This window comes from Cygnus atratus, chromosome 17 (assembly GCF_013377495.2).
Source record: "Cygnus atratus isolate AKBS03 ecotype Queensland, Australia chromosome 17, CAtr_DNAZoo_HiC_assembly, whole genome shotgun sequence".
NCBI classification, from domain to species: domain Eukaryota; kingdom Metazoa; phylum Chordata; class Aves; order Anseriformes; family Anatidae; genus Cygnus; species Cygnus atratus.
The window spans coordinates 7,459,560-7,476,905 of NC_066378.1; the positions used below are offsets into that span (position 1 = coordinate 7,459,560).

Sequence of the window (17,346 nt, forward strand, 5' to 3'; positions counted from 1 at the left end):
GAATCTTGACTGGACAGCAAACTCATGCAAGGGTAGGAATCTCAAACAGGCTTATCCTCACAACCCATAAATACATGTAAAGTGTGATTTAAGGTGCTAAGCTTTGTAGTTCTTAGGGTTCACTAACAGCACTCTTGCTCATGACCCAGGTGCCTGCAATGTATATTTATTGTGTTAAGATTTTGCACAAAATGCAACTGAATTTTTCTCTTATTGCACAGTGCTTTGAGTAAAACAGTTGGGAAGATAGCTGAGATAAGATCTCTGAATCTAGTGCAGAGATGGTGTTGAAAGTACTGTGTTCAAAAGTACTTCAGTTATAACCTCAAGAACTGAGTAAGTTGCATTCAAGCTACTTTCTCGTTCTTCAGCAATATAGTTGTGGGATAACGTTTAAGGCTATATCACAATTGTATAAAGAGCGAGGCCACTATGTATATTAATTCACTCACCTCGGTTTCCCTCTGAGGGCAGGAGGAGAAAAGCAGGGTTTAGCTTAATGGTATGTAATCCAATTTAATTCAAATTAGTATTACGATGAAATAACTTGGAAGCCTTGCAATCACTCTGTTGTAGAGATTTATTACCTAGGTGTTACAGCAACAATGTTATTGAAGCAGTTAACAAGCAAAAGCAGTTTCTGGTAGGTATCTCACAGGACTTGAGTTGATTCCCTCTCTTTGGATGTTGTATCCATGCATGTATCCATAGAAGTTGTCTGGCTTGCATCAACATTAGATGGGTTGGTACTGTCCAAGCACTCTGAATCACATCCTGCTGTTGTGACTTGAGTATCATCAGGCTTTGTTTCTGCGGAGCTTCCGTTTGCATATTCAACCCTTTCAAAGAATATCAGTAACTCACAGTGCCTGGTCTGAGGGAAGAGATCCACAGCCATCGCTTTAACAGGACGGAAAGAGGCTCCTTTGACTCGGTTGGAAGGGGCCCGGCAAAGACTTGATGGGAAAGGGGAACAGAACTGTATTAGTACTTTAGTGTACTGTTCATCACTTAGAGTATACTACTACTCTTCTAAGAAAGGTTTTTCTTTCCCTAGCCTCATTCCATTATACGGTTAGTCAGCACCCCTAATATTTCCATTATTACACATTATTAGGTAACACAGCTCCAAGCTTGCTTTGTAGCAGCTGTCAGCTGTTCTACGGTGAAAAAACCTCAGTAAACATGACTTAAAAGCCAGCCTCAGCCCTCCACCCCAAAAAGCAATTTTTCTTACCATATTTACTTATTTATACAAGAGTTACTCACTCTATGAAGTTATTCATTGCAGCTCTGGGATTACAGGATACATAGATAAGCTTCTTCAGCTGTTCAGCTCTTCTAATTGCAAGGATTACCTTGGAATCTAGATGATCAAAAGCAAGAGAGCTGATAGCGAGTTTTGTGTGCATCAGCAGACTTCCAGAAGTATTCCAGGTTGTACTCCAGCATGAACAAAACTAGTGGAATACTCAGCTGCTTCAAGTTATAGTTGAAGCCTCCCACTTTATTTGTTCTGCTCCTGTTTTCTTAGGCACGCTACTAAACATCAGCTAGGAGAATGGACTTAAAACAGAGAAGGTAAACTTACGCAGTCCTGCTCGTGGCGGATCTACAATGGTAATTAGGTTCTGGGGAGCTAATATGTTAATTAAGGAAGGAACAATATCTTCAGCCTTCCCACAATGAAATTCGATGTTATTCAGTTCTATTAAACAAAGAAACAAGGTATTAATTGGAGTACTTACCAAGCCAAAACATCTTTCATTACACTCAAGTTGGATATTGAAGTCTTATATCTTAGAAACTACGGGTTATTTGGTCTACCCTGATCCCATTGTAACATAAACAACCACTGACTGGTACTTCAAATTATTTAAACAGCAATAACTTAAGCATGCTCCGTTATCTAGAATAAAGCAAAAGCCCATGAAAAATAGATGCTGTTAAAGAGTTTTGTTTATGAGGCTAGAAGGAGCTTTGTTTCATATTTACATTGAAATATTCTAGTTTAGAAGAAAAAAAAGGTAATGTTGGCTGTTAGTCAACAAGAAAAATGACTGCAGAGATTAGCATACTTGTTTTCAGGAGAAATAGTTAAAATGGACAAGATTACTATCAAAAACATGTAATTCCAAGCTCCCTATCCACCTATCCGGTGAAGAAGAATTAACTATGTAACTACTATGCTTGGAAAACAAAGAATGCTTGGAAATAACTATGCTTGGAAAACAAAGATCTTAGAATTTTAGCTTAACTAACCATTTATCTGGGCGTTCGCTTTGGCATCCTGCACAGCTTCTTGGCAGAGTTCAATTCCAATCACTTTCTTTACTTTCTACAGAATCAAGGGAAAAAGGTCAGCCTATGGTACAGAGATGTAAATATAACGGTTATTCATAGCATCAGCAATTAACTACTGCATGTGAACTTTGACTTACAGGTGGTTAGTTTTCTAGCTTGCAGCTAGAAAAGAGTCCATGAAGAGACCTGTACAAATAACAGGGGCTTTTTGACCGAAATTCTCAGATGAACATCATCTATTCCATTAGACTCCTGTTATGGTAGGTTTTTGTTTTTTTTGGAGGGCCAAACTTCCTTTATGCTCTTTACTCCGCTTCATAAAATATGCAAGTATAATAAATATTGGTTATTCATATCTAAAGATTTGTGAGAAAGCTCTAACTAGTTAAGTGGACAAATCTTTTCCAGTAAATTTTCCATGCTCTTTTGACTGAATCTGAAGATAATTTAGGGTATTTAACATAAGAGTGAGCTTTTGTAATGATTTGTTAAAACAGCTGCAGGCAATTTAATTAGAAATTTATTTTAAAACTTAAGATACTATGCATTTCATTTCAAGTACATCAGGTATTTTCTTTCATTATAAGCACAACAAAAGATTCACACCTGACTGTTAATTGTAGGTTATATCCAGGAAGAGATGTTACTCACCTTGGCTAAAGAAATCCCAATAGTTCCTGTACCACAGCAAATGTCAAGTACTGTGCTCTCTTGGCTCAGTTGTGCCCACTCCCTAATGGCAGTATACAAAACTTCTGCAGCCTGTGTATTTACCTGTGAAATTATATGTCAAGTAGGTCTACCTCTTCATAAATAGTAAATGTTTTTTTAATAAGTCTTCTAAAAGCAAATTATTTTTTTCTTTTTAAGAACCAACTTCACACATAAGTTATCATCATATATAACTGATCTACGATGTCACCATTGCATCCTAAAAGTCTCATTCATTTCTTTCTGAGAAGGAATGTTTTGGTATCTATATTCCACTGAAAACAAGACATTTTCTACAGTACCTAAAAAGTAAGTTTGAAAACTAGAGGAGATAACAAAAAAAAAATCATTAAGCAAAATGCTACAAAACAAAGGATTTTAAAAATACTTCCGGTCCTTGAACAGGAATGGAATGAGTAAAGATTCAAACCCAGGAGAATATAACCATGACAAGACATTCAGCAAGCTTTATTTTAACCTCATCTGTAAACCTGCTTTAATATAAATGCTGTAATCGTGCCTTCTTGTTAAGGAAGGGTATACAGCAAGTTCACTAAACCAGAGCCTCTATTTTGCATTCTCTAACTTAAAGGGCAAGTAAAGTCCACCAGATGAAAATAAATAAATAAATGCATAATAGTAGCCTAAAATCTAAGGCAAATAATAGAAAATACAGCTTATCTTCAATGTATTTATGATCCCAGGTGGTAACATATTTCCTTCCTATTTCAGTAGTTACCTTCCATTTACATAGCAGAGACTACTTACTTGTTGAAGCTTAAAAGCGTTCAAAGGGAAGAATCACATTTTGGAAACATATAGAAGGTTGAATCTCTTAAATATGTAGTATCTCACTACACTGCAACAGCCAATCTTAGAGACAACAATGCAAATCCAGGTAAATTAGAAACTTAGTATCATCCTTACTTGAAAAAATGCATGAGGAGAAATTCTAAATTTTAGGCCAAGAAGTTCTTCATATATGTACTTATCACCAGCCACATGCTCCAAAGGCAAGTCTTCTAGATTGGGAGATTTCCTGGTAGAAGGGGAGAAACAAACAAACAAACAAAAGCAAGCAATTATGTTTGTTACATTTTTTTTACCAAAGCTGTAGTCATCTTAAAAACTGTATTACTACACAGTAATTTATAACGTTGCAACATTTATCACATTCTTTTATAGACCACCTTGGAGTTTTTTCTTATAAATCTCGTTCCACTGACACAAACAGTTTGACCTACATTGTCTCTAGATGAAGATAATGTGGACTTTGTGTTCTGTGGAAGATGATGAAGAGATGACAAATTACATAAAATGGGGAAAAAAAAGACAGTTTACTTGTTGATAACAGTAAGTAGCCATCTAATACAGCAAACACTTCCACAGTTTGACGGCCACCAACTAGTAGCAGGTTCAACCCATGAAAACCCTAGCTGCCTTTACTCAGCGACCGCTACAGGAAAACTGGAAGATTCAGGAGTATTTTGTGGAAAAGGTAAATAACTGTTAAGCAAAGTAATAATGCTGCTGCTACTTTTAGGAATTAGCAAACGACAAAAATCCCACTACCACCAAAACTCCCCAAAGCAAAAGCAAGTTCCTTACCTTTGGCCTTCCTCCACAAAGTACAGAGAAGTAATGCCACTGTCCCTTCCCGTCCCTTCAGTGAAGTATTTTGCCAGAGAGACTTTTAGGTCAGCTAGCTCTTCTTTACTTAATTTCTAAAGGTTTCATTTGAAAAGAGAGAGAATAATAATCTTAGTGACTTAGAAGATATGATTTAGTGTATGCCTGTCATATACTTCTATATGCTTAAAGAAGGCATACATTAATTGTTCATTTGCATATATCAGATTATTCTAAATGAAAAAGCAGTAATGCAGAGTAAACCACGCTAAGTCATTAGTCTATTTCTCTTTCACATTCACTATTTATAAAATCAGATTTATGTAATTTAAAACTGTGCGTCTGGGCTGCACATTATATATCATCTTAAATACCTGAGGATTAAAATAAACAATTGCCATAATGTGGCCATTCCTGCTGGTACGGACTGTGAGCTGTTTCCAGTGACCTTCATAGGTTTCTGGGCTGTAAACTGAGTAAGGAGTTGACCTGCAATTTTCAGAAGCTCAGTTACTTAACAAAGAACTATTTTTTGCATGACATTCAAGTTGATTGAAACAAAAGCAGCTCACCATGCAAAGTGATGAAAAATGTTAAGTACAAACGGAGACTACATTGATTTGTCAAGAGAAGAATGACTTCCAAATCTTAATTAAGAAAAAAAAGAGATTAATAGATCTCCAATCGCAAAATAATCTCTCCCTAGCTTTCACAATTCGCTTACCTCTTATCCATTTTAACTCATCCAAAATTACGGATCGGATATAGGCAGCCTCTCACCACACTCAGGGAACGACACAACTTTTTATAAATGCCTTTATCAATTTCTGTGTTCCACGCTAAGTTGAAACTTTCCATATTCATGATTATTCTGAGTTTCCATTTTTCAGAATTTAACTGCTTTTTAAAGCAACTGCTCCTTTTGTAAAAAATGTGACTGCTCGCAAAGTAACCACTTTTGTTTTATTGACTTCCAGGCTGATTCTTCTCTAAATCAACAAAGCACGCAATTGACTTTTGTTGTTCAAATTCCTCTTTTAACAAGATTTTTTCAGAATAAAATTTTCTTTACAGTTATTGGAAAAAGCTCTTAAATAACAGGCACTTTCACTTGTAGACCTACGTATCTCATTGCTAGCAATAAAGCTGTGTTATGCTGGTATCTGCCCCTCCATCTCAAAACAGCTGAGCAAGAGCAAGGGACATACACCCAGTGATCAAGGCACAAGATGTAAACGTCAAAGAACTGCTAAAGAATGAGACTGGTATATCCTTAGGTCATAAAGCTCAGAACAAACACTAAACTTTTCATATTTAATTTTATGAATATTTTTGAGTATTTAAGACATCAAAACATTTACAGAAAATTCAATTTACTTATGCTCACCTTATGTAGTCTTGAAATGCTTTTACTACTTTTTTGGCAATAGCAGGAATGTGAATAGTATCAAATGGCTCCACTACAGCGCACGTACCACCCTTATATTTGCCAAGACGACAACCCACAGTTTTGTCTTCCTGATTTACACCAATCCCAATCAAGAACTCACATTTGTTGCGATATTCGGTCTAGATTTAAAATAAAGTTATGTAAGATACTTACACAGCACTTACTTGTACATGCCAAGTTTGTCCTAAAACCTTCACATGGTTAAACGAACTTGCAAAAGGCCACAAGACATTTCAGTTCATATGGGAGATATTCCTAAACTTTCATGTATGAGAACTAACCACAATAATGAAAAAGTATTAAGTAAATCATGTCATTCTAAGAGCACAATACTGCATTCTTTGAAATATGTTTGTATTAGCTTACAACACAAACTTCTGGGGACAGCATGCTCATTTTATAGGTAGAATATCCAGTTAACTGTTTCTCTGCTTCCTGTAAATATTTCCATACACTATTTACACGAAAGGCTATGATGTCTAAAATTCATCATTCATTACACAATAAAGACAAATACTCAGTTCGTCTGCAGTCTCTTAAGACCAAATAATCAATTTAGCCCTGAGCTCATCAACCCCATTCCATCCTCAACCTAGGATTACATTACCTGTAACGGTGATGCTTTCACTCCCTCTACCGGGCAACACATTTTATTATACTTCTGCTTCTGCAGGAACAGCCAAGGTAATAACGCTCTGTTGTTATTTCCTATTTCCCTGCCCAAATCAAAAACAAACATTTAAAAGTACACACTTGGAAAAAGTAAAGTTAACTGTTGCACAATATTTTTTTTTCCTTTTTAAGCTAGGGCATAAGAAAGTATCAGATTGCCAGAGGAAGAATATTTCTTCTGAAATAAATGCTTTGTTTAACAGAGAAAAACCCTCCAATTTTACAACAACCATAACCTAGCAAAAGAAGAGTTAATGTAGTTACAAAGGTTACTACTAGATTTGGCAAGGTACTGATGCACGAACAGAATTCCAATTTTATCTAGATGATTAGGGCAAATGATGGAAAAGATACTTTGATCTGCGAAGACCAGACTTAAAAAATGAGGGGATTATCTAGGAGAAAACCCTAATGGTATTTTGCCTTCTCTACAGATTGCCTCTTAAATCATTTGACGGGTGCACATTTTTTTTTAACTTCAGGGGCACAAACATCTTTCTGTTTAGGCCCATGGCAGTACGGACTCCCAAAATGAAGTCCTTTCATTTAGTGATCTTGCGAAGCTAACCAAGAACAGCAACAGCAAGCTTTGCCAGCTGGAGCACTTCTTCAGCCCTAGCATCACAGATGATCTTTTATTTACTTTGTCTGGGATTTGTTTTTTGACATCCCTCTAACCAGCTTTATCTTAGAGATTACAATCTGCTCAAACTTAGCTCTATCCCACCGTAACCATGTCTCAAAAGACCCAGGGCAGCTTTACAACCAGGCATTAATTACTTTGCCAGCTTCTGCAGCACTTGCTCGCATTCTTGCTTCTTTCTGGCCAGCTGCTCGGCGTAGGGCACGCTCCACAGCGGAGTCACCACATCGGCTATCTGCTTACTGAGAGGCTCCTCGGGGCCAGCCGCCGACGGGGCCGGCCGCTTTGCCTCCCCTGCCTCACTCCCCTCGGCCTTCTTCCTCTTCTTCGCCATGGGGTCGGCCTTGGGCTTGGCCAACCTGACGCTGAGCACCCGGCCCTTCCACAGCACCCCATGCAGTGCCCGTGCGGCCTTGTCCCGCTCGTCCTCGCTCTTGAACGTCACGAAGGCAAACGTCTGCCGCCCGAAGAGTTTGATCTTGTGGGGGCTAAGCCCATACTTGGCGAGGAACTTTTTCACGTCGTTGAAGCCAATGTATTTCGGCAGGTTCTGTATTTCCACTTTATAGATCTCAGAGGTGAACAGCTCTCCCTTGGTGTACCCGTACACGTCGGGGCCAGGTGTGGGGTCCCCCCCGGTGCCGCCTCCTCCTCCTCCTTCGCCACCAGCAGCAGCAGCACCACCACCACCACCACCACCATCATCTCCTCCTCCTCCTCCTCCTCCTTCCTCTTCAGGCCCGGCCGCGCCGTTACCGGCCGGCACAGCCACCTCCATCCCGCCGCCTGCTGAAGCCCAGCCGCGCCGCAGTGCTCGGTGTTTCCTACAGGAGAAGCCAGTTAACTTTTAGTTTGTTTTTTAGTCCTGATCCCCCTTTCGCAAGCCCCGCGTCACTCATAAAAACCGAAATAAACCACAATGCGGCGAACCGCGGCGCTTCCTCAGGCAGGCGGCCGCCATCTTAGGCCGTGGCGCGGGGCGGGCGCCGCCATGGCGCGGGGGCTGCAGGGAGCGCGGCGGGGCGGGGCGGGGGCCGTTTCCCATCGGGCCTTGCGGCGGCGCGGGCCGCGGGCATGAGGTAAAGGCGGGAGGGGCGGGGGCGCGCGGCAGGAAGCGCGGCGGCGGCGAGCGGAGCGCAGCGAGCCCGGGCCCATGGCGGACACCAAGGTGCGGGAGCGCGGCTCTGTGGCGACTAACGGGCGGGCTCAGGGGGAGCGGGGGGCGCTGAGGGGGATATGGGGGGGGGGTCGGGGGAGTGGGAAGGGGGCCGTGGGGTGGGGGAGGGGAGTAACGGAAACAGGTGGAGGTGAGGCCTGAGGGAGGCCGCGGCCTTAGCGCCCCCCCCCCCCCCCCCCGCGCTCCGTCACGCTCAGAGGCCGCGGCCTTCCTCAGGGGCCGCCTGGGTGCTGAGGGGAGAGGCGCCCCGCTGCCTCCCCCCATTCTCTTAATCCCCTCTCAGTGAAGGGGGAGCAGTCCCTGTGCCGCGGGCCTGTCGCGGCGGGCTCGGGCCTGCCGTTGTAACGGGCGCCGCTCGCACGTGGCCGCCGCCAGGGCCTGGCCTGGCGCTGAGCGGCCGCTGCTCCTCGGCCCGGCCCCGTCGGCGGGAGTTGGGGCTGGCCACTGCCCCGCAGGGCCTGCCCGAGCCCGCGGCTCCCGTCCCGCCTGTGCTGGTTGGGCTCTGGCTATCAGGAGTCATTTGCAGCGCGTTTTGCCCTCCCTCACCTTTTTTTTTTTTTTTTCTTTTTGTTACTCAAACAGCAACAACAAACCAGCCACATCGGGTCCCTTCACCTGAGCTAACCGCGTGCGGCCTCATTACGCTTGCGGATGAATTCCCCTCGCAGGCTGCGCCGGAGGTGGCTGCTGTTTGTTTGCTAGCCGCACGCTGAGGGATTCTGAATCTCGGGGAACGTTAGGGCTGGTTCCCCAGCAACCAGATGGGAAGTCTCGTCTTGGCCATTTACCCATTAAAGCTCCCCCAAAGAGTGTAGTCGTAAAGGAAAAAAAACTATTTCATGAGTGTTGCAACTGTGCTTCAAAAACACCTCAGATTGTTGGAAATTCTAATACATAAGATGAGAATAATGAACTTATGCTGCCTTTCTGGATGTAAAATGTCTCTTAAGCTGCAGTACTTGTTTTTTTTGCTATTTTTTTTTCCCCTCAGTAGTGATAGGTCATTAGCTACTAAGAAGCACTAGTGTATTAGAAGCATAAAACACATTCAGCAGGAAAAATAATTGGTGAAACTTTTCCATTGCCAGAAGCTAGTGGGTAGAACTAAAACGTCTAGTTCTGCAAGACTACTTTTTTCTTCGTGTAATTGTATGTTGACCTTAAAGCAATTCATTTTCATCTACAACTTTGGTTTATTGTTAGAAGGTATTTCAGTTACTAATTTTTAATCACTGAGTAGTCTTGAATTAAAGTATATAATAAATTTTTCTGTTTTTTTTCCCCATCTTCCCTCTCCAGGAAACACATGAGGAGCACGATACTTCTACTGAAAATGCAGATGATTCTAACCATGATCCTCAGTTTGAGCCTATAGTTTCCCTTCCTGAGCAAGAAATAAAAACTCTGGAAGAGGATGAGGAAGAGCTCTTTAAGATGTAAGTAGAATATTTCTGCGTATTATCTAGCTGGTTATTAGACTTTAACTTGAATGTGTTATGAAAAAGCTGGTTAACTAGTTAGGAATAAGGCTGGTATTTAGTGTGGTCACAGAGATTGAGTTGGGGAATGATTGACAATAATGCCCCAGGAAACTGATTAAGGTCTGGAACAGTGCAAGGGAGCTGATACTATGACTCTGGCTTTAATATTGTTTTGTTTAGCCTAAAAGAAAGCATTAACTTGGGTAATAATTTGAGGTGTGAAGGTGTGTAATCACAGTATAAAACAAATGAGAGAGAAGGATCTCTTTTTGAATGCTGGTTGTTCTGGTAGCTAAAACTAGAGGAGTTACGTAGTGCCATTTGGGCTTAGAAGGAATGACTTGCTTTCGACCACAGTAGTTCATCTGCATCAGAGCCTATGTTAGAAGTCTAACATCTGACACCTTCTCTTGAAGAATCTTTTTAATTATAAGTCCCATCCCTTCTTATATAGAGAAGTAGAACACTGAGCTTCTTCCTGAACATTTCTTTAGTGACCACTAACTTCTGCTTGCATCAAAGACTGCACTTCTGAAGTTCTTAAATTGTGTCTCCATATTGATGCTTCCTTGCTACATCCAGAAGACCAATGTAGAATTTGTGCTTTTACCTGAGATGTACCTATTTGGAATTAGTGTTGCTTGGGCATGAGGATAGATACATTTTATCCTGTAGTGTGAGCAGGTGCTTTTTTTCATGTTAGCAGTGTCTTAAGCTCTTCAGACTCTCTCTCTAAGGTCAGTGTTGACTAATTTCCCAAACTATTGCTGTTTCTTCTTTGGTACACACACTGCCATCTTGGAAAACTAAAGAATGAAGTTCTGAAGCAGGTATGCTGCACTGCAGTGCAGCATTAAGTTTCTTTTATTCTAACTTGAAGAATAGCAATAGCTAGGGGTTTGGAGATGAAGGGGAATGAGTGGCTCTGGAGGGTGAGGCACTTTGTTAACCGTAGATCAAACACTGGGCTTGGAATTGTACAAGAGTCTTAGTCTTGATGTAGCTGTTTGATTGCTACAGCCAACCAGCAGTATTCTTCATTCAAGCAATTGTTTCCTAATATTTACCTAGAAATGGTAGCTATAGCAAAGTCTGTTAATTATTCATTAATTTAAAAGATTATGTACACCAGATATGTTTATCATTCTCCCCAAAAGCGTGTCCAGGACATAACGAAGTATAGTGTATGTTATGTATTTCCTAATGGCTTGTTATTAACCTTGAATATATAATATCAGTTTCTAATGCTACATGCTGAATAAAAGCCTGGGTAAAAAAAAAAAAATCACGTGGTTTTAAATAAAAATCCACTGTATTGTACAATTGAGCATGTTGTTTCAGTAAGTGTTCCTACATACAGGCTAACTTCTGAAATTCTCTCTTCTTTAAGGCGAGCAAAACTTTTCCGATTTGCGTCTGAGAATGACCTACCAGAATGGAAAGAACGAGGAACTGGTGATGTAAAACTCCTGAAACACAAGGAGAAGGGAACAATTCGCCTCCTCATGAGGAGGGATAAAACCCTAAAAATCTGTGCAAACCATTACAGTATGTTATATATTTGCTTTTTTTTTTTTTTGAAAAAGCCTGATGAAGCTTCATACACTGAAGGTTAAGAGTCCAGTGGCTTTTTAGTAGCAGCTAGAGAATTGCTGCATCTTAAAGCAGATGTCTAACTTACATTACTGTAAATGTAGTCGTGTCTTGCTCTGTGCACAAGACTACAAGTATCAAAACCATGAGCGCTTATTTTTATTAGTGTAAGGAAGCTGTAGTTGGGTTTGGGAACAGCCTGCAATGCTGACTCTGAAAGCGTTACTCTTTCTTTCTTTAGACTAATGGTGTTCTAAAGACACTTAAGTTTATCTTGAGTAGACAGACAATGTTTGCTTACTTTCTCATTCTTTTATGAAAACAAGCCAGAACATACATTCCTTATAATGAACAGTATTGAGGCCTCCACTTTCTGCATTCATTTAAAAACAAAATATTGAGAGCAATTGTAATAATTTAGCATCCTGAGTTAAATGGCTGAAATGGTAGAAACAATACTTAACCATTTGAAGGCAGATACTGAGGTGCTAAACTCGTCTGGCTGCCTTTCTCTGCTAGTGAAGCAGACTGAAATGAAAGGGGTACATTCAGCTGATTTATTCAAAAAGAATATGTATTGAGAGCTGATGGAGCAGGAGGGGTTTGTTCCTTTGATTCTCTTTGAATAAAAATAAACATGAAGTGAAAACAAATTTGAAAGTCAATTTAGCAACAAGTAAACCAATTTGGTAATGCTTCATGTTACCTGATTGCTTTGGTAGTACGTAGGTTTATATAAAGGTATCTGTGGAGTTAACTTACATTTAGGTAAGTTTGAAGGACTTGTTTAATATAACTTAATACAAATCTGTAGTCAGAAACAACGATTATTTTCTTTGGGCAAATCTTTTCAGAAGGTCAGACTTCAGAGAACTCAGGTGTTCCTGTATAGTAAAAATGGTTAATAGAAAAGCAGCATAGTCAGCAACCAATAGGTATAAACCCTTTGTTTAGGAAAATAACTGTTGCATGTGTGCAAAACTGGTCATAATTGACAAATCTATAGTGTCCATGTAATCAATTTTTTTCCTGGAAAAACTGCTTGCAGTATTCTTTACTGAATTTATGGTGATTCACATACAGACAAAAGGACTCTTTTCATTTATGCAAACATTAAGTGAAACAAAATGTAATCCCATCTCTAAATTAAAAAATGCAAGGGACTGAGTTGACTATCTTCAGATTTTCAGACATGGGTAGTGTGTTATTTTCAGTGCGCAGAAGAATGCTGTTTTTCTGTCTGTGTGCCTTTTCTTCATAAACTATTTGACTGTTTCTCAGAGTTGTGCTTAGTGTCTGCATCTCTTACAGTACAGCAGTCATCTTTTAAAACAGAATTGAATCAAACTCCATTTCTTAACTAAATAATGGTGAATCCACCATTCTTTTATATAGTAATGGTGTTGCATCATTTTATTTGAGGATGTAAAGAAAATTATATTGGACACTGTTTTCTATGTATCAAAAAGTATTTTTCTGTAAAGTGCTTTACATAAGCATCACAGTCAGCTGTCCATAAGATGTACGGAGGCTGGTGTGGAAGACATTTACTCTTGTGCTCTGTACCACTTTAATGCTTGCTTTTCAGTCACACCCTTAATGGAGCTGAAGCCTAATGCTGGAAGCGACAGGGCATGGGTCTGGAACACACATGCTGACTTTGCAGATGAAAGCCCCAAGCCTGAACTTCTGGCAATCCGTTTTTTAAATGCGGAAAGTAAGTGGACTGGTGCTGAACTTGTGTTGATTGTATGCTGTATGTTACGCTACAGGTCTGAACACTACTGTAAACCTCTGTTGTACATAAAGCATAACTTAGCGCTGCACAGTAGCAATAGCTAATTACTGCTTTAACTGAGAGAAGTCAGTTAATCATTTCACCATATGTACTGACATAAAGTATAATAATTAGATCCTGAGTGATATTTACAGAGCTTTATGCTCTAGGAAACTTTTTTAACTTAAGCCATTTCATGCAAGTGTAATGCTAGTTAGAGTAAAACTAAAAGCAGTAGTGCTGTGGGGGTAGAGTTTAGTACATGCAGCTTGTTTTCATTTGTCTCAGTTACTCAGTTCTAGTTAAGACTCCATTCTTGTGTTAGAAGCAAGGAAAGGAAATACTGACCTGAGATGTGGTCCATCTGTCTTAGCGGAAGATATTTTTATAAAATAAAGGATGTAGCATCTTAGTTTTGATTAAATGGAATGTTTGGTTAATGAAATCAAACCTGACTCTCATACTAGTTGGTGTTTTTTTCTGGAGTGACTATGTTGACTACCAGAATAGAGTAGGTCCCTAATTACATGTGGATCAGCTAGTAGGGCTGAGTGCCACTGCAGCTTTTCCAGCTTTTTGGAATGATTCAAGGAGTTTTCTTTTTTTCAAGAGGGGGGAAAAAAAATGAAAAATATTGTTGCCTTACTACCTACCACACAAGTAGCTAGTGTACTAGCCACCTTTTCTTTCTGTATGCTAGATGAGTAATAAAGTAGCTCTGTATTTTGAAATGCACCCTTTCTAGTCCAGCATATTTTATACAGTAGTGCAATCAGCTTGGCTTTTACTTTTTGCTTGGTGTCTAACTTCTATGTATAGGCTAACCTTTTTAATGTTGATAGTGTACATTGTGTACATGTTGATAGTGTTGTAGTTGCTATATGGAAATGTTGTGAGAGAAATACTATCTTGCTTGCATACCCACGGGATGGATTTGCCTGCATCAAGGAAGAATTTAGATCTCATTGCTTGCTTTCTTTTCCTCAAGTCTCTAGTATATTGTTTAGCCACATAAAAATGTGGTCCACCTGCTTAGTGCTTGCTTGCTTCTTAACCAAATACGAAATGAAAAGGTTTGGGTAATTATTTGCCTATCTTTGCAAAGTCTTTCCCTCTCTTCAGTAGAGGTTGTATAGATTATTAATGGTATTGTCTTCTGTATTGATAGAGTTGTCCTCTTTGTGTGTTTACCCTTTGCAATACTGACTAAGCAAATAATAGGTGAACAGGCATAAATGTACCCTTCATGTATCTTTTCTTTAAGCATCTCAAAAAGAGTTAATATTTTCCTGAGCTAGTTTCATGGTGGCTTCTGAATTTACTGTGGGGCAACAGTGACCTCATGTGGTCAGTAGTACCAAGCTGGCATACCGCATTACCATTTTTATAGTTCTGGTGTTAGAAAGTACCTTGACTGATCAGTTTTTGTCTCTCATTGCTTGTTTTATTTTTGTATAAACATTATTTATTGTAGCTTGATTAAGCAACTTAGACATATGAGGAATCTGTGCTTCCCTAGCTACTGTAATCAGGAGCAATTTAAGTCCAGGTCTTTGGGTATTGAATCTGAATGCTCTACTAATAGGCTTTATCTTCAGTACTTAATGCTGAGGCCATAAGTTATGGTACAGATCTGAAGTTCTTCTGGGGTGTAACATAGTGGAGATGGAGGGTAGTTCAAGGCTAATCCTCAGTCTTCTGCACAGTCATATTAGCAGTCTGTCATCCTTATTTTTAAAGGGCAGGGATAGCTGGACTACAGAACAGCTCTTTCTGGAGTCTTGTGTTAAATATTTTCAAGGTGCAAAATAGGAGGCTCTATTAGACTTGCTCAAGACAAACTGCTTCTGCACAAAGATGGGATTGGAGAACTTTGCACAGCACTCTGATTTTAAACTAGGTCACTTTATAAGTGCCTGCCAGTTTTGTTTACGCAGAACTTCTGATTTTGAGGAAAGACTTGAAGTATTCAATGTTACAAGGAGATAAAGCTAATAAATATTGTCTTTACTGAAACAGATGCGCAGAAATTCAAGGCCAAGTTTGAAGAATGCAGGAATGAAGTAGACAAGAGAGCAAAGAAAGGTAAGGTTAAGTCTTAAGTATTGTACCATGCTACTCTTTTTGAGTGCTTATAGCCCCCTGGAGTATCATTGTGCTTGAGCAGACTCACTCTGTACCGAACTGCAGGCTTCAGTTCAGGTGCTTTTTCTGTCTGCGAGAGTAGTAGCTCACAGGCATGACAAATGCCTTCTTTCTTTTTTGTAGAAGGCTGTTACAATTGCTTTTGGGACATGGATTTTTTGGAACTGCTACTAAAGAAGCATTTCTGGTTCGTAGTACACAAATGAACTGTGAGCACTGCAACCACAGTGGTGTTTCCTTCCAGTTTACTTGTGAAATTTCTGGGAGGGAATCATGAAAGCAGGATACTCTGTTCTTATAATTGTTAATGTAAATGAAGCTGTAGCATTTCTTCACAGGTCTTTTTTATTTAACAGCTTAATTCATTGCATTTTGTAGCTGTCTCTGTGACAAGACAGCTTACCTTGTAAAATAAACATTTCCATCTTCCTGAAGTACAGATTACAAGCAGTCTGCAGTCAATGCTCCTGATATTTACATGAGCATTTTTCAGTCTTAAGAACTTCCTGTCTGTCTCAGTTTCAAACTGGGGGAACTTGGGTTTCATAAGGATGTTTTTAATTTAAGATCGGCAAAAGCTAGGGACTGAAGACATCTACTTGACTGGATGTTGTATGGAGTCTGTTGCTAGTAGCATCAAAGCAGACCAAATGTTACATGTTTCTCTGTCACTATGATTACACACTAGCATCAGAGGTATCTACTAAAGGAGAAGAAACAGAATAAATCATTCCATTGATCAGTAAATAACTTCTTTGCTTTTGTTCTTATTCTAAATACCAGCCATCTCTCCTTATCAACCACACCCTCCTTATCCTCTGCTTCTACTTCCCCTGTTATAGGAAAATTGACTGCTGCCTGTATGTAACTTTTTTGTCATTGATCTCTTAGCAGGCACAGACAAAAATGATAGCGCTGACAAAGTTGCTGAAAAACTAGAAGAGCTTTCTGTAAAGGAAGAGAGCAAAGAAGCTGAGAAGAAAGAGACCAAGGAAAAAAATGAAGAAAAGCAATAAATCATCCTGGGCCTTGCAGTTTTTCCTTTATAATTTTTTTCTTCCTTTTTTCTTTTTTTTTAATTTTTATTTTTACAAGGGACTTTATAAGGAACTGAATTCAATGTTCAGGTTATTTTTTCTAAGCTTTTGCCCTTTTGAAGATGTCTTCAGAAAATCCATTCCCCAGTCATGAAAATGTACTGTGCTAACTTTCTTTTCCATAGTGGAAACACTTATTTATGGTCATCCAAAAGAGTGAATAAAACAAACTTGAAACAGCATCAGAGGACAGAACTGAGTTTTCTATATACTTTAAAGGCTTATGAATACATTTGTTTCATTGGGTGTTGAGATTCATGTCATCATACCTGTGGATTGACTAGGTTCACAGACTTTACCAACAGGGAAGATTAAGACTGCATACGTGTTTTTTATGGTTTCTGAAACTGTAATGTAACAGACCTTTCACGCCCTTTCCTGCTGTGTGTTCCTGAGCAGGGATTGTGTCTGTGTTTCTTGAAATACAGCAGACTTGTGGCATCAGCTGATAGAGCATTTCTGGCATGCTGTTACTGATGTTTCATTAGACAGGGAAAACAAAGGTGGGGGAAGAAATGTATTATGTGAGACCTGAGTAGCATTTTCCTTTTACGAAACAAAATCTCACCCCTGCTGCTTATGAAAGTCGTTAATACTAAAAACACTTGAGTCTAGCACAAAGTTGTAGCTGTCATCCCAGATCTTCCATGATGTGCTTCTGGCTGAC

At 39.8% G+C, this 17,346-nt stretch overlaps 2 protein-coding genes and 1 non-coding gene across 4 annotated transcripts; 2 read left to right on the forward strand and 1 right to left on the reverse strand.

Annotated features, from left to right (window-relative positions):
- Positions 1 to 566: 566 nt before the first annotated feature.
- TRMT2A (tRNA methyltransferase 2 homolog A) lies at positions 567 to 8,339 on the reverse strand. Its single transcript, XM_035556988.2, has 11 exons — positions 7,547 to 8,339; positions 6,702 to 6,810; positions 6,032 to 6,213; positions 5,019 to 5,133; positions 4,624 to 4,739; positions 3,943 to 4,054; positions 2,956 to 3,078; positions 2,263 to 2,338; positions 1,592 to 1,708; positions 1,270 to 1,366; positions 567 to 956 (listed from the first exon to the last, which is right to left on the reverse strand). Exons 1-11 carry the CDS (start codon positions 8,185 to 8,187, stop codon positions 653 to 655), a joined length of 1,992 nt encoding a protein of 663 aa, XP_035412881.1. The 5' UTR covers positions 8,188 to 8,339; the 3' UTR covers positions 567 to 652.
- Positions 8,340 to 8,447: 108 nt separating this feature from the next.
- On the forward strand, positions 8,448 to 16,861 carry RANBP1 (RAN binding protein 1). 2 transcript variants are annotated; one of them, XM_035556989.2, is made up of 6 exons: positions 8,448 to 8,577; positions 9,886 to 10,022; positions 11,458 to 11,615; positions 13,249 to 13,377; positions 15,457 to 15,522; positions 16,474 to 16,861. In XM_035556989.2, the coding sequence occupies exons 1-6, from the start codon at positions 8,563 to 8,565 to the stop codon at positions 16,596 to 16,598; spliced, it is 630 nt and encodes a 209-aa protein (XP_035412882.1). In that variant the 5' UTR covers positions 8,448 to 8,562; the 3' UTR covers positions 16,599 to 16,861. The 2 variants fall into 2 exon arrangements, with proteins under 2 accessions (XP_035412882.1, XP_035412883.1); XM_035556990.2 differs by having other exon boundaries at positions 16,477 to 16,861.
- LOC118253040 (small nucleolar RNA SNORA77) lies at positions 15,601 to 15,737 on the forward strand. Its single transcript, XR_004780320.1, has one exon. It is a non-coding gene; the product is annotated as a small nucleolar RNA SNORA77 (small nucleolar RNA).
- Positions 16,862 to 17,346: the final 485 nt, after the last annotated feature.

Coding starts and splice junctions, on each gene's coding strand:
- RANBP1 (XM_035556989.2), top strand. Junction 11,616..13,248: donor AATCTGTGCAAACCATTACA/GTATGTTATATA, acceptor CTTGCTTTTCAG/TCACACCCTTAATGGAGCTG. Junction 13,378..15,456: donor CCGTTTTTTAAATGCGGAAA/GTAAGTGGACTG, acceptor TTACTGAAACAG/ATGCGCAGAAATTCAAGGCC.
- TRMT2A (XM_035556988.2), bottom strand. CDS start 8,187: ATGGAGGTGGCTGTGCCGGCCGGTAACGGCGCGGCCGGGCCTGAAGAG. Junction 3,079..3,942: donor CTCCTCATGCATTTTTTCAA/GTAAGGATGATA, acceptor ATAATTTCACAG/GTAAATACACAGGCTGCAGA. Junction 1,709..2,262: donor AGCGAACGCCCAGATAAATG/GTTAGTTAAGCT, acceptor TTTGTTTAATAG/AACTGAATAACATCGAATTT.